This window comes from Benincasa hispida, chromosome 1, assembly GCF_027475165.1.
Source record: "Benincasa hispida cultivar pf3 chromosome 1, pf3_genome.v1.1, whole genome shotgun sequence".
NCBI lineage: Eukaryota > Viridiplantae > Streptophyta > Magnoliopsida > Cucurbitales > Cucurbitaceae > Benincasa > Benincasa hispida.
In genome coordinates this window covers 27552502-27573641 of record NC_143478.1, presented here as the reverse complement: position 1 = coordinate 27573641, position 21140 = coordinate 27552502, and the positions used below count along the sequence as shown (strand labels likewise).

General features: G+C 32.5%; 1 protein-coding gene and 1 long non-coding RNA gene across 3 annotated transcripts; both read left to right on the top strand.

Moving 5' to 3' along the window:
- The first annotated feature begins 4756 nt into the window (after positions 1-4756).
- On the top strand, positions 4757-17962 carry LOC120069263 (structural maintenance of chromosomes protein 2-1-like). 2 transcript variants are annotated; one of them, XM_039020987.2, is made up of 20 exons: positions 4757-5410; positions 6377-7057; positions 7220-7363; positions 7500-7790; positions 7883-8068; positions 8142-8306; positions 8399-8458; positions 8798-8860; positions 8960-9051; positions 9299-9395; positions 10865-10981; positions 11116-11334; positions 11796-11936; positions 12006-12358; positions 12574-12667; positions 12734-12822; positions 12926-13151; positions 16367-16441; positions 16710-16847; positions 17382-17962. In XM_039020987.2, the coding sequence occupies exons 1-19, from the start codon at positions 5093-5095 to the stop codon at positions 16827-16829; spliced, it is 3531 nt and encodes a 1176-aa protein (XP_038876915.1). In that variant the 5' UTR covers positions 4757-5092; the 3' UTR covers positions 16830-16847; positions 17382-17962. The 2 variants fall into 2 exon arrangements, with proteins under 2 accessions (XP_038876915.1, XP_090168967.1); XM_090312841.1 differs by having other exon boundaries at positions 4761-5410; positions 17604-17636.
- Positions 17963-18666: 704 nt separating this feature from the next.
- LOC150038355 (uncharacterized) lies at positions 18667-19506 on the top strand. Its single transcript, XR_016526144.1, has 2 exons — positions 18667-18949; positions 19277-19506. It is a non-coding gene; the product is annotated as an uncharacterized LOC150038355 (long non-coding RNA).
- Positions 19507-21140: the final 1634 nt, after the last annotated feature.

The window sequence follows — 21140 nt, the reverse complement described above, 5'->3', positions numbered from 1 at the left end:
GGCCTATATGTTAGGTTAATTTAATAAAATATATTTATATGTTTATAAAAATGAAGTTTGTTTCATATATATATATTATCATTTTGTTTGCATTTGGGTTGAATTAAAGGTATGATTCATGGATATACTATTTTGTATATTTTATGTACTTGTATTTTTCATGTAATTATATCTTTTATGTACTTATATTTTTTTATGTAATGAATTTATTTTTCATGTAATTGTATCTTCCTATGTATCTTTTATGTGATGGATTTTATTATGTAATGTAATTTGAACTTCTTAAGTAATGAAGGCTGGTCTTGTTATGTCTTTTTATATATCTTTTATGTAATGTAATTGTTATGTCTTTGGCTTTATAGAGAATTTTATCGGACTACCAATGTACAAACGTTGTAAATAGCGAGACCACTGATACTACTACAAGTATGGGCTTATGATATATTTCCAATTATAACACAAGTCTAGTTACAGGCCATAGATCATCGTCCACTTAGTACCAGGTATTATTTCATTTATATATTTATTCCGTTATCATTTTTATGTAAGAATATAAATTAACTGTATTTTTTATAATTTTAGATGGGGTGGTGTATTAGCTGTCTCTGAACAGTCAACAAATATATTGCTAATATACCGAAAAATATTTGACAAACTGATGCACAATCAAGTAACAAATGTATATATAAATGAATATTTAAAACATTTTGGATGTATACTTATCTTCTTTTTTCTTGTCCGATTAATTTGACGCCATACACCCAAGATATTTGGTTATCACCATCTGATTACTATCGTAATGGTAAAGACATCTGATTGACCGTTATCCCTCTTATATGTTTCCATATAGTAGAATGACATCATCCAGATAGTGTGTTGAGACAATTCGATCTGCGACAAACGATACATTCGTTGTCCTATACACTCCCAGCACTATACCAGATTGATTTGAGAGGTAAGCACAACCAAGACTGGTGTTGAATTCACGCGGAATATATATCCTACTGGCATGAACGACGTGATCGTTGTGCATAGGGAGAAATAACAAATGGGCTAGCTGTATCAGATGACTACTTTTCCATTCAATCATGAGACGATTTATCACATCTGACGGCGCTTACTATTACTAGTAAGAGATTTAAAATTAGACATTTTTCAAATATATGATATGAATATTGTTTAATATTTATTTTTTTCATCGTACAAAATAATTTTATTGGAGATGTACAATAATATTCAATATAGCACAACTTACCAGAGTTAGGTTCAAAGTGTTACCAAACATTGGTCAACATAGAAAATATTATTCAATAAACAAGACAACTCTATGTTGCTAACACTGATCGAAGACGTATTCGTTGTAGACGACAACGACAGTAGGTGAAACTAATTTAGAGGAACACGAAGACAACCCCATATGGGATAAGGGCCAGGGGTTGTCTTTGAATTTCATGTAAACTTATATTTTCAAATTAAATAACTAATTGTAAATTTTCTTTAGTATCACGACATTTTTTTTAATATGAGTGCAAAATAATTATGTTTTCATTATAGATTAAATATATAATTAAGATTAATAATGAAGGAATTTATGGACTCGATCCTAAAGTCTTAATATTATTGTATATCTCCGATTAAAAAAATAATTAAAAAAATTATTCAATCTATTTAAAAAGAAAAAGAAAAAAATAGTAGATCTGGTCCATGAGTCTCTGTGCGACCAATCAACGAACTCAGCCGACGTGGTGCTGATGGGATTAAATGCTAATCGTGTACCTCGTACACGATTTTCCTACCTTACTTTTGTCAATACTTTCCATTCCTATCTATTTTTAAAAATACTTTTCCATATATCCCATTTTTGTCAATAATTTGAAATTATACCATATTTTTTAACTTGATTTGCGGATTTGAGTATGATTTAAATGGAGGGCAAAATCGAAATAAAATACAAATTGCTACACTCATATTTAAACATTTAGACATTTAAAAAAAAAAAATAGATATTTTTCAAAATCACCTCCCGATTTAGATAAATTCTACAATTTCTCAGAAAAAGATTAGTGATATAAGGAGGAAAGAAGTTTTAAAACATACCAATATAAAATAAAAAAAAATGTGGAAAATAAATTAAAAGAAGTTTTAACACAACAATATAAAACAATAAACATAAAGGGCTCCCCAGGTAAACTCTCCTAAATTTTATTTGGATGAAAATGGAAGATTTAACAAGGGCTAATCCTAAAATTTTAAAAAATGGATAAAGAGTTAGTTTTGAAGATAAAAACACACCTCTTCATCATAAAATAAATTTATGAATTTTCAAACCTACGTTTCTAATATGATTAGATGATGTTATCTTTAATTTTCATTCACTTTGAAAAACTTTGAATTATTTTTTTATTCTCAATAATTTTCCAAATGAAAGACAAGAGAAAAACATAAGACTGGTTTTTATATTACGTAAAATAGTGTATGAGATTTTGGTGAAAAGACGTGTTTTGAGAATTAAGTTAACTAATTTAAAAAGGTAAAAGAAATGATGTTTGAAAGTAATCTATTTCTCCTCCTCTTCCGTAAGATATCTCTGCAATAGTTTTATCTGGCCAAATCGACATAAGGGTATTTAAGTAATTATGCCGAATGACATTTTTGTAAATAAATCAACCTTGCACTTCCTTATGGCTTAATGGCTTTAATCTTAAGAAAAGCTACTGCCGCATAACACCAAGAGAGAGAAAAACGAAGCTGCCGGAGAGAAACATACCTTAAACTCTTAATGTAACGTCCCAAAGTTTATGTTATATATGAAACTGTGATGAAATCTACTATGGATTTTGTGCTAAGTTTGATGTATTGAATTTGAAGTGTGAGGAAGTTAATGTAAGAATTAGGGGGATACGGTGATAAGGTTGAAGCATGAATATAATGAATATGGGGATATTATGTGTTGAGTACTGGTGTATGAGTTATGAGTAGATTGTGAAACAGTTTATAATAAACTATGGATAACGTTGTTAAAGTTTAATGTTGAGTCATGGTCTTGATTGCATGATTTTAGTGACTATTAGTGTACCATTGTGCCATGCAAACTAATAGATCACTTAAGTGGCCATTGAGTATATTTTTATACTCACCTTTTTCTTTTCCTATTCATCCTTTTCTTTTCCTATTTTTCAGGTAAGGGTAATGACTAGTGTATGACAAAAGAGATCCGTGACCTGGCCATCTGCTTCCGCATATAGTATTATGTTTTGGTTTAGGAGTTAGGTGTCTTTCACTTTTATGCAAAATATATCAATTTTATTATTTGACTATTTAATTTCAATCATTTATTTTTAGTAGGATTAGGGGTACCGACTAGTAATTTATTTTATTTTATTTTGCTTTAGTTTATTTATTATTATTTAATTATGTTTTCCCATCTGTGCTTGTTTGAGCATTATTAAATAAAATCTTGGCTCTTCAATTTGACGATTTAAAAGACATTGTATGATTGAACCTATGCATGCAACATCCTAAAATGTTGTAGGAAACTAGGGTCGTTACACTTAAAAAGGTTCAAAAATACATTTACACTTAATTTGATATGAAATTGTTAAAAGTTTTGTTTGAAAAATATATTTGAATTTTCAAAAGTTTTAAAAATATTCTTAAACTTAAAAAAAAAAAATATCCTCACCATTAGTATATGAACAAAAACGTTAATATCTAGTTACTTTTTTTAAAAGTACCAAGTTTTTAAAAGTTACATTTTTTTTTAGTTTTTAAATTTTGACTTGGTTTGTTAGACAATTAATAAAAAGTAGATGATAAATGAATAAATTTGAAGGTAGAAATAATATCTATAAACTTAATTTTAAAAAATAATAAACAAAAGACCAAAGGGTTAGCAAATGAAATATTTAGGTACATATTGAGCAACACTTATTTTTGTGCATTCTACCAAATTGTCTAATCATAAGTTGTCATGTGACATTTTTTTTTAAATATATTAATTTTTTTTGTATGTGTGATAAGAGAGAGATGCATAGTGATGAGTACATCATGAGATGCACCAAGGTATTATCCTTTTTTCAATTCCTACATTAATTTTCTTAACAATCAAAATAAAAACCAAGATTTTAAGCTAAAACATAAACTCCCATGAAATCTCACAAATATTTAAAATCAAAATCTCTCCTTAAAACATACAAAACGCTAAATAATTAAATAAAAAATATATGTATTTGGCTATTAACACATACTCAACTACTAATATACAATTTTGTTGAAATGTTTAAGTTATAAAATCTCTTTTATTATAATCCATATCCCTTAAGTGCTGTGTGCAATTCCATTTATTATTATCTTTAGATAAAAATGTCAAACAGTAGAAGGGGAGTAAAAGGATAATAAAGAAGAAAGGGAAGAAAAACGAGGGAAAACAGAGAAGTAAACAATATGTTTTTGTTCTTATAACCGTAAAAGTATATATATTTTTTAAGTTGAAGGGTATTTTGAATTTTTTTAAAAGTTTATGGATATTTTTGATAAAAAATACTAACATTTTCTATCTAAAATTAACAGTAAAAGTAATATTATTATTATTATTTTTTAAAATTTTAAGAGTATTTTTGAAACATTTGGAAGTTAAATAGGGTATTTTTGAGAGAGAGTAGAAAGTGTAGGGCCATAATTTATACATTGTACAGGCCGCGGCCCATAGTCAACTGAAAGCCCAGATTCATAAAAGCCTCAATACAAATTTCTTTTTAATCATTAATTATTTGTAATTTGAAAAATGGGAAAGAAGAAGAAGGGAGCCATTTCCCGCCTTCCAGTTCTCTTCTACTGCATCTCGTCTCTTCCATAGACAAAGCTTCAAATATTTTGTTCATTTTGAAAATTTCCCACAAACTACTCTCTGAAAATCCACACCACTAGGGTTCTCCCAACCCAATTCACTATAACCCTTCTAACAATCTCTGTTAGGGCTTAGGGGTTATTCAAAATACACCAAAATCACTCGTTGTCTTCTTCGAATTTCAGTTTAATTTGAGTATTGAGCTTCTGTCGCCTCCATTTGTAGCTTTTCCAGCAGTTGGGAACCATGCACATCAAGGAAATCTGTCTGGAGGGGTTCAAATCCTACGCGACCAGGACCGTTGTTCCGGGTTTCGATCCTCATTTCAATGCAATTACTGGCCTCAACGGTTCTGGAAAGTCCAATATTCTAGATTCCATTTGCTTTGTTCTGGGAATTACCAATTTGCAGCAGGTTCGAGCTTCGAATCTTCAAGAGCTAGTCTACAAGCAGGGGCAAGCGGGTATTACCAAGGCAACTGTGTCTATTGTGTTCGATAATTCTGAGAGGAATCGGAGTCCACTTGGGTATGAGGAACATCAGGAGATTACAGTCACGAGACAGGTGTTGTAACTTTGTAGCTGCCCTTTATGCTGTGTTGATTTTCGTCAACCCTTGATAGATTTGTCATATTTTTCTTTTTTCTTTTTTTGTTACAATTAGATGCAATTTTATTATTTTAGTTACAATTAGTTGATCTTAAACAAACTATCGATCAGTGTCTGCAACGTCTTGATTATTTGCTGCACAGGTGCTGCGGTTCATATTTTTCCATTAGAATTTCACTAACTACCTTAGCCATGCGGAAAATTATAGATATTAGGAACTTGTACAAAACTTGCTAATTAAGTGGATAAGACACCAATTACTATTCTAAAGGTTGATGATTTGTCCCCTCCTACCATTGCTGAACTGAAAAAGAAAAGAAAAAGTAATTTGTATAAAATTCATAGAAATTTATGAACATTCCTGGTCAAATCTAAAATATAACTTGAACTGAACTCTCAAGACGTGGTCTTATACCAGTTGATAGTCGTGTCTCTCTTTTGTTTTATTTTATTTCATTTATTTTATGTTCTTTTAGGTTAGTTTGTTGATGCTGCTGCTATCTCATTTTCATATTACGTGGATTTGCTTCACATTCTATATCTAAGACTCTTCCAAGTTTTAGATTTTCTTTTTGTGTTTTCCATTTGCATTTCAATTTGAAGGCACATTTCAATGCTTTAACAATTCAAAATCCTAAGAAGCATTAGACTTAAAAATCAGAATCTCGAAAGTTTACATTGAACTCTATTTCATGCCATATTATTTGAGGGCAGCGGAAGTTCTTTTTTTGACAATTGTGTGTTAGGTGGGGTAACATTTTAACGTTTGGATTAGAGGATAGCAAGCACCATACCATACAATTTTAGTTTCATGTGTATCTAGAAAGTAAGGAGAAAAACGTGATTCTTCCCTCATTCAATGGCTCTTCTTTTGTCAAATTAGCAAATTTGATGTTTGAAGCTAATTTAGCACATTGTGCAGATTGTCGTTGGAGGGAGGAACAAGTATTTGATCAATGGGAAGCTGGCGCAGCCTAGTCAAGTTCAAAATCTTTTCCACTCAGTGCAGCTTAATGTTAATAATCCACACTTTTTGATTATGCAAGGCCGCATCACCAAAGTTTTAAATATGAAACCACCAGAAATTTTATCTATGCTTGAAGAAGCTGCTGGGACAAGAATGTACGAGACAAAGAAAGAGGCTGCTTTGAAAACACTTGATAAGAAGCAAAATAAGGTAGATGAGATAAATAATCTTCTTGACCAAGAGATACTGCCTGCTCTAGAGAAGTTGAGGAAAGAACGAATGCAGTATATGCAATGGTCTAATGGCAATGCTGACTTAGATAGGCTTAAGAGGTTTTGCATAGCTTATGAATACGTACAAGCTAAGAATGTAAGGGATAATGCAGTCAGTCAGGTAGAACAAGTGAAGGCAAATATTTCTGAGATTGATGATTGCACAATAAGGATGCAGTCGGAAATCAAAGATTTGGAGACAAAAATCACAGCTTTGACTGCAGAAAAGGAAGCTAGTATGGGTGATGAAGTAAAAGCTTTGACAGAGAAAGTAGATATGCTATCCGAAGATTTGATTCGGGAAACGACTATATTGGAGAATAAAGAAGACACTTTCAAGGGTGAAAAGAAAAATGCTGAAAAGGTTTCTGGCTTACAATCTCAAACATAACTTTATATGCCTGATCAAACTTCATGAACTTGATTGAAATTCTTTTATAGTTATCTTTAGTTCATATAGAAATTCACATCTCCGGCTCGTTATTTAGATAAACTTATTCTAATTTCTAAATGTTGGCTTTGATAGGTGGTTAATGATATAGAAGATTTAAGGAACTCTGTGGAAGAGAGAGCCTCTGCTGTCAGAAAGGCTGAAGAAGGAGCATCTGATCTAAGAAAATCGGTTGAAAAGCTGTCTAAGGACGTGGAAGATTATGAGAAAGAATATCAGGTAATTGATGGGTTCATGTGTCGATTGCACTATTGACACTTCATTTCTTGCAACATATCTCAATCACATACTGCATTTGACATATGAGTATCATTTTTTTGTTCCTTTTTCTTTTCTTCTTAACAAACTTGTACAGGGAGTGTTAGCTGGCAAGGGAAGTGGAGATGAGGAGAAATGTCTTGAAGATCAACTAGGCGATGCTAAGGTAGCTGCTGGGAGCGCTGAAACAGAACTAAAACAATTGAAAACAAAGATAAGCCATTGGGAAAAGGAACTTGAGGAGAAAACTAAGCAATTATTGTCGAAGCGTGAAGAAGCTATTGTTGTGGAGAATGAGTTAAGTGCTAAAAGAGAAGATGTAGAAAATGTCAAGCTTGCGTTGGAGTCTCTCCCATACAAAGAGGGTCAATTAGAAGCTTTACAAAAGGTCAGTGCTATTTATTTGATTCTCCTTACTAACTAATTAAAGCTTCAATATTGATTTGATTGATCATCTTGTTAACCTATATCTTTATGCAGGAACGTGCATTTGAACTGGAGAGAGTACAGAAGTTGAAAGATGAGATACGCAACCTTTCAGCACAATTAGCTTGCGTTGAATTTAAATACCGTGACCCTGTGCGAAATTTTAATAGGTCGAAGGTCAAAGGAGTAGTTGCAAAACTTATCAAAGTAAAGGATAGTTCTGCAATGACTGCCTTAGAGGTAGCTTGTTATGAATGTTGCAATTGACATATATCTACTAGAATATGTGCTCTCAAACTAAGTGAATATGTAGGTCACTGCCGGTGGAAAAATGTTTAATATAGTTGTAGATGATGAAAATACTGGAAAGCAGTTACTTCAGAATGGTGATCTTCAGAGGAGAGTAACAATTATACCATTGAACAAGATACAATCCAATCCCATTCCCCCAAGAATTCAACATGCTGCAGCCAAATTGGTTTGTTACTTAACTATGTTCTCTTCACAGTTTGTTGTCATTGTAAATTCGTTTACCCAGATAATTTTTTTTTCCTATCATTACCTTTTTAGGTTGGGAAGGAGAATGCCGAACTTGCACTTTCTTTAGTTGGGTATGACAAAGAAGTGAAGGTATGCTTGTAGTTTACCTTTTTATTGGATGTGACTTCATTGTGCTCTCCGTGGTTATAGGCTTAAATTGTTAGACATATGTCGGCGTTTCTTTGCTTGTGAGATTTTAATTTATGCAGTTGAAGTTTGATTTAGCAACCTGGTTGTGGTTGTATGCAATAGTGATTGCCATTTCAAGTTTGTATTAGACATGTGTTATTTTTTTAGCAAGACAAGCATGAATGGACTGCTTGCAAGCTTCTTCTTCTTTTTGTTTTTTTGTTTTTGGGTTGGCTGGCTAGGGAACTTTTGTTTCTTCAATGCAAATAACATGTTTCTGCAAATTGCTGGACATTGTAGAGTGCAATGGATTATGTATTCGGTTCAACCTTTGTTTGCAAAAATACTGATGCTGCAAAAGAGGTATGCTAATTTAGTGTCCATGTTGAGAGAAATAATGTGTTCTTAGAGTTAATAATAAGTTTTCTTATTGTAACCTTTTTGTTATTTATTAATCTACAGGTTGCTTTTAATAGAGAAATTCACACCCCTAGTGTTACACTTGAAGGTGACATTTTTCAGCCGAGTGGTCTATTGACTGGAGGAAGTCGCAAGTATACCTCTAAACTCTTGTTTATTTTTCTAGATTTAGTATGCACGTTAAGGATTATGGATATGCAAAACAAACATGTGTTTCTTTCATACTTAAAATCTCTTGATTAGGTTCGAGCTCACCTTATTCCTTGACATTGGTATATGTTGAGTGATAATAGCATATTTGCCTTCAAGCTTTCATTGCTAAGATGCTTTCAAAATCTGAACTCAGCTTGTTAGATATAAAGCAATGATCTCTCTTAACAGGGGTGGTGGTCAATTGTTGAGGCAGCTTCATGATTTGGCTAGGATGGAAGCTGAACTTTCCACACATCAGAAAAAATTATCTGACATTGAAGCAAAGGTAGGCTTTACAGTTTCTCTCCACACTTATGAAAAGCAAGAAATATAAGCACACCAATTAGTAGGAGATTTTCTGCAATATCATTCTGAAGGTCATTGGTTGTAGTATAACTATTTCTTGGTTTTAAAAACAATAATGTCAATAGGTTATACACGGCTTTATTACATGATACACAGAATGAGGAATTTCTTGATGTAAACAAACAAATACAGGATGCTTAATTTCTCTCTATCTTTCCCTTTTCTTCTCTCAATCTGCAATATCTTTCTGAAGTGTATTGGTAGGCTCTGCAGTTTCTCTCGACTCTTATGAAAAGTGAGAAATGTAAGCATGCCAATTAGTAGGAGATTTCTGCAATATCTTTCTGAAGTTCATTGATTGTAGTTTTTACCATTTCTTGGTTTTAAGAACAATAATGTCAATAGTTTATGCATGGCTTTATTACATGATACACAGAATGAGGAATTTCTTAATGCAAACAAACAAATAGACGCATTAACTAGGTATGCCATTGGTAGCCTCTACTCGTATCCTAGCTCATCTGAGAGCTAAATTTGCCTCGATTGTTGGCTTTCCTCAAGTTAGCTTCCACCTATTTCAAATATAGAATGCTTGATTTCTCTTTATCTTTCCTTTTCTTCTCTCTCAAGCTCTCTCTATATATATACATTGTGCATGACATGACATATAGTGTCAAGATAAATTGATGTCTGTTGATGATGCTATTTGAATTTGGAGGCAAGGTGGAAAGGTTTGGCAAACATGTTCAGAAGTCATGTTCTAAGGAGTCATACAAGTTCTAGATTGAGTTTTGGCAAGCTTCAAATAATAGAAATTTTGATATGTTGAAGTATTATAATATTGGTAATTTTGTATCATGTTATTTTTTGGAGAAACAATATTTTTCTCTAACTTTTGAAAAAGACCCAATAATGGGTAAATATAATATTAAAAAAATACTAAGGAAACTAAATATAAAAGGAAAGGACATCTTAAAAAAAATTAAAAGATAAATGACTAATATTTTCATCCAAATGCTATACCATACCCAAATCTACATATTATTAACAAATAAGATATAGAGAAATTATTCTGCAAAACAGTGGAAACTTCCATCTGCAAACTTCTAAAATGCTATAACAGGTAACCTTGAACTTATTCACCTTATGTTGATATAACCAATATCTGTCTTCCTTTATCATGTAATGTTTGTCTTAATATTTTTTCTTTCAAATTTGGTCTTCATGCACAGGGGGAAATAACTCAACGTTCAAGTTTATTTTTGTATTGTCAAGTTATCTATCTATTTCTTGTTAAAGGCTGCTGAATTTTCATGAATACTCGTGGATATTTAAAACTATTTTAGTATTTTTTTTTTTTTTTGTAGCTGAATGCCTTTAGAAAGTTGAAGAGTGTTATGGTCAACTACCCATTTCAAAATTCTTATTTTTATTTGTTTCATATTTCAGATTTCAGATATCCTTCCACTGCAAAAAAAATTTGCGGACTTAAAGGCAAAATTAGAGCTCAAAACGTATGATCTTTCGTTATTTCAGAAAAGAGCAGAGGAAAATGTGCATCATAAGGTTTTATCACTTGTAAACTCTTTAGATAAGTTTGATGTTAGGACTTATGTTTAGATTGTAATTTGATGCTCGAGTCTCCTTATTGAACTCAATTTATTTCGTCTTTTCATTATGTTCTCTTGTTGTCTTTTAAGCTTGGTGAATCGGTGAAGAGGATTGAGCAGGAGCTTGAAGAATCAAAAGCTGCTGCTAAAGGAAAGGAACTTGAGTATAAAGATCGTGTGAATGCTGTTTCATTGCTTGAAAAATCAATCAAAGAACATGACAATAATCGGCATGGAAGGCTAAAAAAACTCGAGCAAAAGATTAAGGCAACAAAATCTAAACTGCAGTCATGTTTAAAGGATTTAAAGGTACACAGATTCAGTAGAAATGACTATTCCCTACCTTCTCATTGGAAGTTGATATTTAAGAAAAATATCCTGTGGAATACATGCCTCTTGTACGTATTTCTTTTAATCATGATGGTATTAAAAATTTCGTGTTCACTTGGTTAAGTCCCATTTTTCAAAATTTCACAAGTGACAAGACAAATTATAAACACTGAATAAACATTTAAAAGGCACAAATATTCATAGGGAAATAAGTACTTCATCCTCATACCTTCATATGCTCATTGCAAGAGTTGAGGCTTATGTAACATGGAATTGTTATGAGCGAAGCCACCCACCTTGTAATTCTATTCTTCTGGCGACTCTGTGATAACTGATTGTTAACGCATAATCTAATAAGTTATTATCAATTATGCCATTGATTTGTCAACATGGTGTCTAACCTGCAATCCTTTTTAACAAATGTTTTTACTTGCTTGTAGGGGCATGAAAATGAAAGGGAGAAGCTAGTCATGAAAATGGAAGCTGTTGTACAAGAGAAGGCATCATTAGAGGCTGAATTAGTTGCTTTGAAAACACAAATTAACAATCTAAGCTTGGAAATAGAAGAACAGAGGGCCAAGGTAAAAGAAAAACCTTTAGCTCATTCAAGTTGTAGAGTAATTATTGTTACTTGATTTTCACAATTACAGGTATTTTCTATAAAAAGTAATAATGAGCATGCTCAGTCTGAGCTCAACAAGATTCGTTTGAAGATGAAGGAATGTGATTCCCAAATCGGTTGCATTGTTAGAGAGCAACAAGAACTTCAACATAAACTCAGTGAAATGAGTATTGAGAGGAAGAGAATGGAAAATGAGGTAAAACGACTAGAGATGGAAAAGAAAGATTGTTCTGTTCGGGTAGACAAATTGGTTGAAAAACATGCGTGGATTGCATCTGAGAAACAGTTATTTGGGAAAAGTGGAACTGATTATGATTTTGAATCACGTGATCCTCTTAAAGCTACGGAGGAACTTGGAATACTGGAGGCTCAACAATCTAGGTGAGTGTCTATGGCTTAGAATTCAAGTTTCAAATATGAAATTATTTCAAATGGCTATTCTAATTTTTTTTTTGGGCATATTGGGAATGATTTTGTAATTATGCAATACCCCTCTTAATAGATGCTTAACTGATTGTTCTATACTTTGGAAGATTATGCTAAAAGCATTACCACCCTACCCTCACCATTTTCAACTCTTCTCTTTATATATGAAGCCTTGAGAAAAGGGTGAACAAGAAAGTAATGGCAATGTTTGAGAAAGCAGAGGATGAGTATAATGATTTGATGTCAAAGAAAAACATCATCGAGGTTAGTTTCCTCAATTATGCATACATTTCCTTGTCTTCATTTTGCTAACTTAACTCTATTTTTTAGAAAGATAAGTCTAAAATAAAGAAGGTGATCGAAGAACTTGATGAGAAAAAAAAGGAAACCCTGAAAGTTACTTGGGTAAAAGTTAACAGGTAATTTTGTGTAAATCGTTTGCCATCTTATTTTGGTACATTCATGTCCATTTTCTCCCGACTCAAATGAGTGAATTGAGCATCCTATTTGATCTTCATGCAGTGACTTTGGTTCCATCTTTTCTACATTACTACCTGGGACCACAGCTAAATTAGAGCCTCCTGAAGGTTGCAGCTTTTTAGATGGCCTTGAAGTACGAGTGGCATTTGGTGGTGTTTGGAAGCAGTCATTATCAGAATTAAGTGGAGGTCAACGATCTTTGTTGGCACTTTCTCTAATTTTAGCATTGCTTCTCTTCAAACCAGCTCCACTTTATATATTGGATGAGGTTTGTTCGATTTTCTTGACTATACTCGGTAAAACACACTTTAAAATTTAATCAAGATATTATGTCTTATTTGAGATCTTGGTTTGGAAATTTGATGGGAGAATAGATCATCCAGGTTACGTACTGGATGTTTATGCCTTCTATTTAGCACCTTTCCTTGATCTTTTTTTTTTTTTGAGATAATTAGGATTTTACTTTGAGTCCTGTGTCTTTTTCTCTCCTTCTTTAGCTGCTCTCACTTTTATCCCCTCTTTTTTCTTGGGGTTTGGGAATGGGTGCTCATATGTTAAATATCTCACTCTGCTGCACTTCTTAAGTCTCTAAAGGTTAAGAAAAAAAGGAAAGAGATTATCGAAGGGAAGTACTCCATGTACAAATTTGAAGACGTGCAATTAATTTGATAATACCAATGTTTTATTTATTTATTTATTTAGTAGCACAGCTGGAAAGTGTCATGATATATTGTTCGATGATTTTTGATTGAATCAATGGACTAATCGGAAGCTGAGAATATTGCTCTTGATGTTTCTTCAGTGATAGTATCCACATGTTTATGTTTAAAAAAGTAGCCATAATAGACTGTTTACCTGTCATTTGCTTTCTCTGCTGGTAAAGACATGCATGGATATCCACATTCCGTGGAAAGTGTCTACTACTTTCTTTTTATGTTCTACGGGTTGTCTCATGTTGTGGAACTTTCCATTTAAAGGTCTTCTAAATTAATCATTATGATGAATTCATCTTGAAGATTTATGGACTTTGTATGAGCTTGTGTCGCTGTTTGACTAAGGCTTGGTCTTCCTTGATTGATAAATTTTCGTATTTTGTGATGAGACTTTCTTTCTTTCTTTCTCTCTCTCTCTCTCTCTTTTGGTGAAGCTATCAATAAGAATTTTACTGATAGTATAAAATTACAAAAAGGCTGATATAGCCGTGAGAGATAAAAAATTGCGATTTCATTGTGAAATGAGGGAAGCAAGATTGTAATCACATCATTGTGAAATGAGGGAACCAGGATTGAGAATTATATAACACGTGTTAAAAAAAAAGATGGGAAATCCGAATCTTTTTCTTCGAAGATGCGGTGGTTGCGTTCAATCTAAATTAGTCAAAAGTAGGCTTTGATGATGAAAGTCCACAAAATTTTATTTTCCTTCTGAGCAACATCTAGAGAAGGATGAGAGGATCATTTGGGAAGACCATGTGATAATCGAAAGTTGTCAAGATCCTTGTCCAACAAGATGCATAATCTCATGCGATCAAAATGTGTATGAGGGATTCACATCTCTTATGGCATAAGGCACGCTAGCTACGGGCAGACACAATCCATGGAGTTTTTTTTTTGAGCTAAATGCTAGCTGCATTTAGGCTTCCGGGGCTAACTTCCCTACTATAGAATATGATCTTTTTAGGAATGGAGCCCTTCCAAATGTTCCTGTATAAGTCTGCATTGTGTAAACTGGCCTTTAGAGGTTAAATGCTGTTATAGAGATTTTTCTATGTAGGTACCCGATTTGTCAAGGTTCCATTTTCATGTATCTTCCAGCAAGGGTCTAGATGGGGGCTGCATTAAGCTAGAAAAAATAAACCAGTCAAAGATCTCGACTTCATTATGGCGACGTCTCAAACCAAGGTTCTAAGAGGCATTTTCTCTGTTCCAACAAATGACAATATATGCTTCCTTATGCTTACAAAGAGCATTAAGTCTTGGGAAGGCCTCTTTTAGAGAAGAATTACCAACCCAACTATCCTTCCAAATGATGTCGATTCTCCATTTGTGAATGATGTTGAATACAATATCAAGGATGAAATCCAACTGTTGCACATTTTGTTTTCATGGGCTTTAGAATTACTTTAGAATGCTTCAATCTGGAAGGACCATATTTAGCAGCAATGAGGCACCTCCATAGAGCCTTCTTTCTTTCCCTTCGAAATCTCCAAATCCATTTTGCAAGTAAATCGTGGTTTTTGATCTTAAGATCAGTTAACCTGAGACCCCCTTCTCGTATTGAAAGCTTTACTTTTTTCCAATTGATTGATTGAATGCCTTTTTTATCCTTGTTATACCATTCCTAAAGGAGTTTTTGTAGAGTTTTTCTAAGTGAGTTGTAGCCTTGGAAGAAAGTTTAAATAGTGAGACGTAATATGTGGGGAGGTTGTTGAGAGTGGCTTGGATCAATGTAGTCAGTGATCATATTGGTGCCATCCCTAGAGAGAATTTCCGCCGAAGTGTTCTCTCTTGTGATAGGACATGTATTTATGGAAGTAACTACCGTTTTAGTCACTTCCATAGTCTATTTCTTACATTTTTGCCTCCTTCTAATCTCTTCCTTGTCTTCCTTGAAGGCAAGGTCCAAGATTTAAGCTTTAATGGTCTTCCTCCTCTGGTTTCCCCCCAGATCGTATCCATGCTCTTCCTGAAGGTCGCCAATGCGGTTAATTTCAATTAAGAGATCTGTATTTTTAACCAATATTTAGCCAAAGAAGTATTTTTTCCCCGCCTTTAAGGTCAGCTTGAGGTTTTTCAGTTTATGGATAAAACCATGCACAACCCATCCAGTTAACTGATTGCAATTCCACCCGTTTGTAAGAAGTCGTTCAAATGAATGATGTTCCATCGACATATTTTCAAATTTAAAGTAACCTGGACCCCATTTATGGAAACCGATGGAGAGATGAATCGGGTATTGATTGGACGTGGGCCGTGACAGACGTTTAACAATGTCTCTGTTGGATTTGTCTATGCATGAACCAGAAATAAGAAACCGATTAATGAGAGACATAGCTTGCACTTTGTGAAAGTTAAACCAAATATACTTTCCATTTGAGAGGGGACCAACGAGTGCACTTTCATCACTGAACTTGTTGAAAATATTCATTCTTTTAGTTCTTGGCTTTCATTATATTTCTCATTAGACTATCTTGATACGTTAAAATCTCATCCCCCATAAATCTAGTGGTTGTTATAGAGGTGAAGGGAATGGCTACCTTCAATGACCTTATTAACTTGTGCCGATGGGTATGTTGAAAAATTCATTTCCTATTTTGTGCTAAAATGTCTAGTTGTCCTGTATTAATATTTTCATACAAGAAATTTTATTCATTGCATCTCTTTTAGTATAGTTTGTTATACTCACTACTGTCCCTATATAGGAGGACATCTAGTCCTTATCAAATTGATGAGCAACCATCATATCGTGCTTGTTGATTTTTAGGTTGATGCAGCTCTTGATCTAAGCCATACACAAAACATTGGGAGGATGATCAAGGCTCACTTCCCACATTCCCAGGTTTCTTTCATTTACTTGATACTAATCTCATTTTTTAGTTTTCTTGAAATATGTTTACATTACAGTTGGATATCAGAATGAAAGCTTGAGGTTTATTAGCCATAAAACTATCAAGTTGTGAGATTTAAGATGGGATGACTTCTACCAGCATGAAGTATTATTGAAACAAAATGATTCATATTAGTAAATATGTGAACTATCTGCTTATTTATATCCAAGCAGACAATATTATGGTAACTTATCCTTTTTCATTTCATTTATCTTACAGTTTATCGTGGTTTCACTCAAAGAAGGCATGTTTAACAATGCCAATGTACTTTTTCGGACCAAATTTGTAGATGGTGTTTCCACTGTTCAGAGAACAGTTACCGCTAAGCAAAACAAGTGATCCTCGTAGCTGTACAAGGTCGTAGTCCTTTTATTTCTTATTTCTGTGGAAGCAATTATCTTATGGTTATCTTGGTTTTCTCGTGTCATCATTCTTGTCTTTAATTTCATCAAAAGATCTTACATGCCACTAAAAATTCTAAACGTTGCAGTATCTAGTTTTGTGTTTTTGGTCGCTCTAAGTTTGCAGTATACTTTCATTTTCACAAACCATCATTTTTCTTATTTTTCTTTTCATAACCATGCTTTCGACCAAAAGTAATGCTGTTTTAGCTATCCATCAACGTAGTCGGTTAGATCATAATCACTCTAGATAAGGTTGTTGAAGTCGTGTGTGGAGTCGATATCATGATTATCAAAATAAAGGTCTGTTTTTTATAAGGTGGAGGAGATTAGTAGAATCAATAAACTTCAACTTTACACCTTCAGGAGTCATTTAAATGAGACATGAAGCTTCCTAAATGTTATTTATTGTAAGATTGCTACATAAACCATCACTCTCTCAAACATTGAACTAACACAAGTTTCTGCCAATTTGCTTCTGTTTGTTCAGATGGAAGTATAAAGCTATTTGCTCAAAGTTTTTGTGTGCAAATCCAGCCAGTGAATGTGATTACGGATGTCGATGTGTATTGTATATGTTAATCGTTATGCTATATCCAGTTACTTTTGTGTCCTCATGTGTACAAAACCTTGTAATTCAAGCGTAACATCAAAATTTCTAGTACAATATTGGCTCTGGTATTGACTGAATTTGTCCTAGGTTAACATGCAGGAAAATGTAACCATATGTGATTGATGTAACAAAGCCCGGGCAGACCATCATCGAGCTTGGGCTTGAAAACCCAAGTGGGGCTTTAAAGTGGTTGGATTGGAATTGGACTCTCACGTGGGATGGCCTTTGCGGGAGGCCAATTGGCGGTTCCCTCTTTCAACGATGGGAGACGGTGAGAGGGGTGGCTGGTTCAGTTTGGTTCTTTCTCGAGCCGTCTTCACTGGGAACTCTCAATCCAGTCCTATCATTTTTTAGACAGCAAGAGAAATTTACATCCTTGAATGAATCTTGAGTGTCAATTGCAAAAATTGAGCAACTTTGAATTTGAATAAAGCATTTTTCATCTCTCTTTCGCTACCTCTATCATTCATATGTAAAATTTATTACAATTGAACCATTTATTTTGGGGTCTTATCCTTTGGTGATATGACATTATTATTATTTAGAGAAAAAAATTTGGGTGCAACTAGTATAGCTTTGACAAAACTTAAATCACAACATTTGTCATATGATAATTTTTGTTTACAATAATTGAATTTTAATATTTTTTTCCTACCATACATGATATTAGGTGTAACTAATCATTGGCTTTATTTAGAGGGGAAAAAAAAAAAAATCAATTTTGACTCTAAATTTATCAATTTAAGTATTGTAATTTTAATAAAAAAACTTTAAAGTGTTAACCATTTTAACTTGCTTTTCTTGAATGCATTTAATGAATTATAAAATATACAATATGAGACTGGTAAAGTTTTTAGAGAAAATGACAACAGAGCTAATTAATTGATTTTGTGTATTAGAGTAACTTTGGCGATTCTTTTTGTCCTTTTCTTTTTGAGGTTTAAACTTCCACTTCACGTATTGAAAATTATAATTAATCTTTACACTGCACATGAGAGGGACTGAGGCTGAGGAAGTGGTTAAAACATACATTAGAAAATATGTGGAAAATGAAACCTTACTGAAAAGCATTTATTATTTTGACTTTCATGTCTCAAAATATCAAAGACCAATAGGGCCATGCCATTGATTGCAAGTACTCTAAAATGAAATTTGCCAACACTAGTTTGACTCTTAAAATTAATTTAGAATGATTTAAAAATATGTCTCAAATTAAACATGACGAGTAATTTTAATTAATTTAAAATGACTTTTAACCATGAATGCATGGATCATCTTTATTTATATCTACGAGTTTAAGCTTTCGGCATTTAGTTAGTTCTTCGTTTTGTGCTTTAAAATAATGGTACCTCTCAAGATGTCCCTTGTATTTAAGTTCTTAATTTTCTTTGCCTTGCTTCTCATTACCTCTCTCATTTCTACCACTAACAATGCTCCTCGTATTCGTAAGTTGTCATTCTCTTTATTGTCTCATGCTTGCTGATTATAACTCTTTTTGTTCATGTGTTCTGGAAGTTTGAGTCTTATATAAACTTGAATTGAAATAAATTCATAGTTTGTTATATGTAGCAATTTCTTAAAATAAGAAACCTAGCTATACATGAATAAAAACAAATAAAAATGTTCATGAAATCAAGATAGAATTTATACAAATTACAACATGAATCACTAATTTTCTCTTCAAATTAAAAGAATATGTCAACCAAGTTAATTTGGCAATTTATTAAAAATAATGGGTGGTTTTAGTTTTGATTTTTGGTATTGAATTTCAGGGAAGATGGCTGTGGTGTACAAAAATGTTGGGAAGGATGTGGTGGTAGCACAACCAAAGAGACCATTTTTTTCTGATTCCCCTTGGGAGGGTGGTTATATCAACCCTTGATTTCAATTGATTTCAGAATTTTTCTTTTTTTTTTTTTTTTTTTGGGAGTATCAACCTTCCTTTCTTATCTCAATGTAATAAGGTAATGAACTAATCTAGTACTCTTCAACCTTTGCATTACCTCAATGTTCATACTCTTCCTTTTTTCTTTTCATTTGAAAGATTAAAAAACAAGATAATAACTTATTATTACTATGTGTTGATCAAGATATGTGGTAGAAGATTTATGACATTGGTGGTGGGTGGTAGCTACTTGAATAGTTCATTTTTTTTAAAGTTGGAAATAGTTTATATATAAGAGGACCAAGGCTAAATAACTTTTAGAACCATAATTTGATGGTTCTATATTTTTTTAATCAGATATTAAAGGATAAAGAGATTAGTAGATGCACTCACACGAATATCTCAATTAGGTTGATACATCCATTACACCCTTATCATATCCTAAACCCAAAGCAAAAGCATTACCACAAAAGAATAATTACAAGGAGAGTTAAATAAGAGCTCAAAGTCAAAGCAAATACAAATAAAGGTGAGACTAGTGGAAAGCCTATCAATAAAGCAAAATAGTAGATGTATTAGATGCTCTAAAAGAGGCCGAATATATTGTTGAAATATAAATTTGATTTTGGGTTGAAGTATTTGGGCCCGATCCAAATAAAAGTATAATTTCCATAAATATCAAGTATTAGACATTCTAGAGATATTACTTGTAGGAGATGCTTAGAGTAGATTGAAGACTTATCTAAAAAAAGTGAAAAAAAAGTGTAATTATAGAGAATATTCTAGAGAAACATTTATAACCATTAGATCACAAATGTGTTGACAAAATCCTAGCCACATATTTAAGAGTATTAATTAGTATAAATAGGAGGTGTGTCTTAGGTATTTGTATCAAGCTAGAAAGAATGAAAAGTGCTAAATAACACGAGTATCCTCTTTCTCATATCTTTTCTTCCAAATTACCTCCAAAATTTCTCTTTTACATGAAAGCACCAAAATTTAGAGCTATAGTATAGGAGATGTAATTTGTAAAAAGTTTTGATTGGTGTGACCAAAGACCAACAAGACTTCAGAAATTTTCCCATATTTTTGAATGTTGATGTTTGTTGAGCTCTTGAAGGTGCAGTTATTCCTTTTAAGCTAAAGAGACCAACAAGTAGTATAGATCAATACTAACCTTTTATTTATTTATTTTTTAATTATCTCTCTTACTTTTATGTGGTTTTCTATATTTTTCTAGTCTTTTTGGTTTTTTTTTTTTTAAATCTTTAGTTATCTGTATTGTTTTCTCAAATATTTTTCCCTCTCTAAAATTCTCTTTTAAATTTTCCTCCTCTATATTTTGAAAACTGAAATATTTTTTTTCTCCAAAATATATATATATATATATTTTTTTATAAATTTTTTGTTTAACATTTTCAAAACTCTATTCTATAAAATTACTTCAATTTTATAATGGAATTCAAAACTAACTTATCTGTTCTACTAAAGTTTTCACTTTTAAATTTATTTTACCTTCTGAATTTTGTCTCTTTAAAGACTTTGTTATTTTCTCTGAACTTGGATGGTAAGAAATCATTTTTTAATATTGTCTATTTTTTTTTTAATAAATGTATCTCAACCTATAAATGTCAGAATACATTGGTTTGATATGTAACCACCTCCACCCGAACATTCGTAACCCATTGATATTAATTATATATATTAGACTCAGTAGACACATTGTTGGAAACGGTAGGGCCCTCAGAACG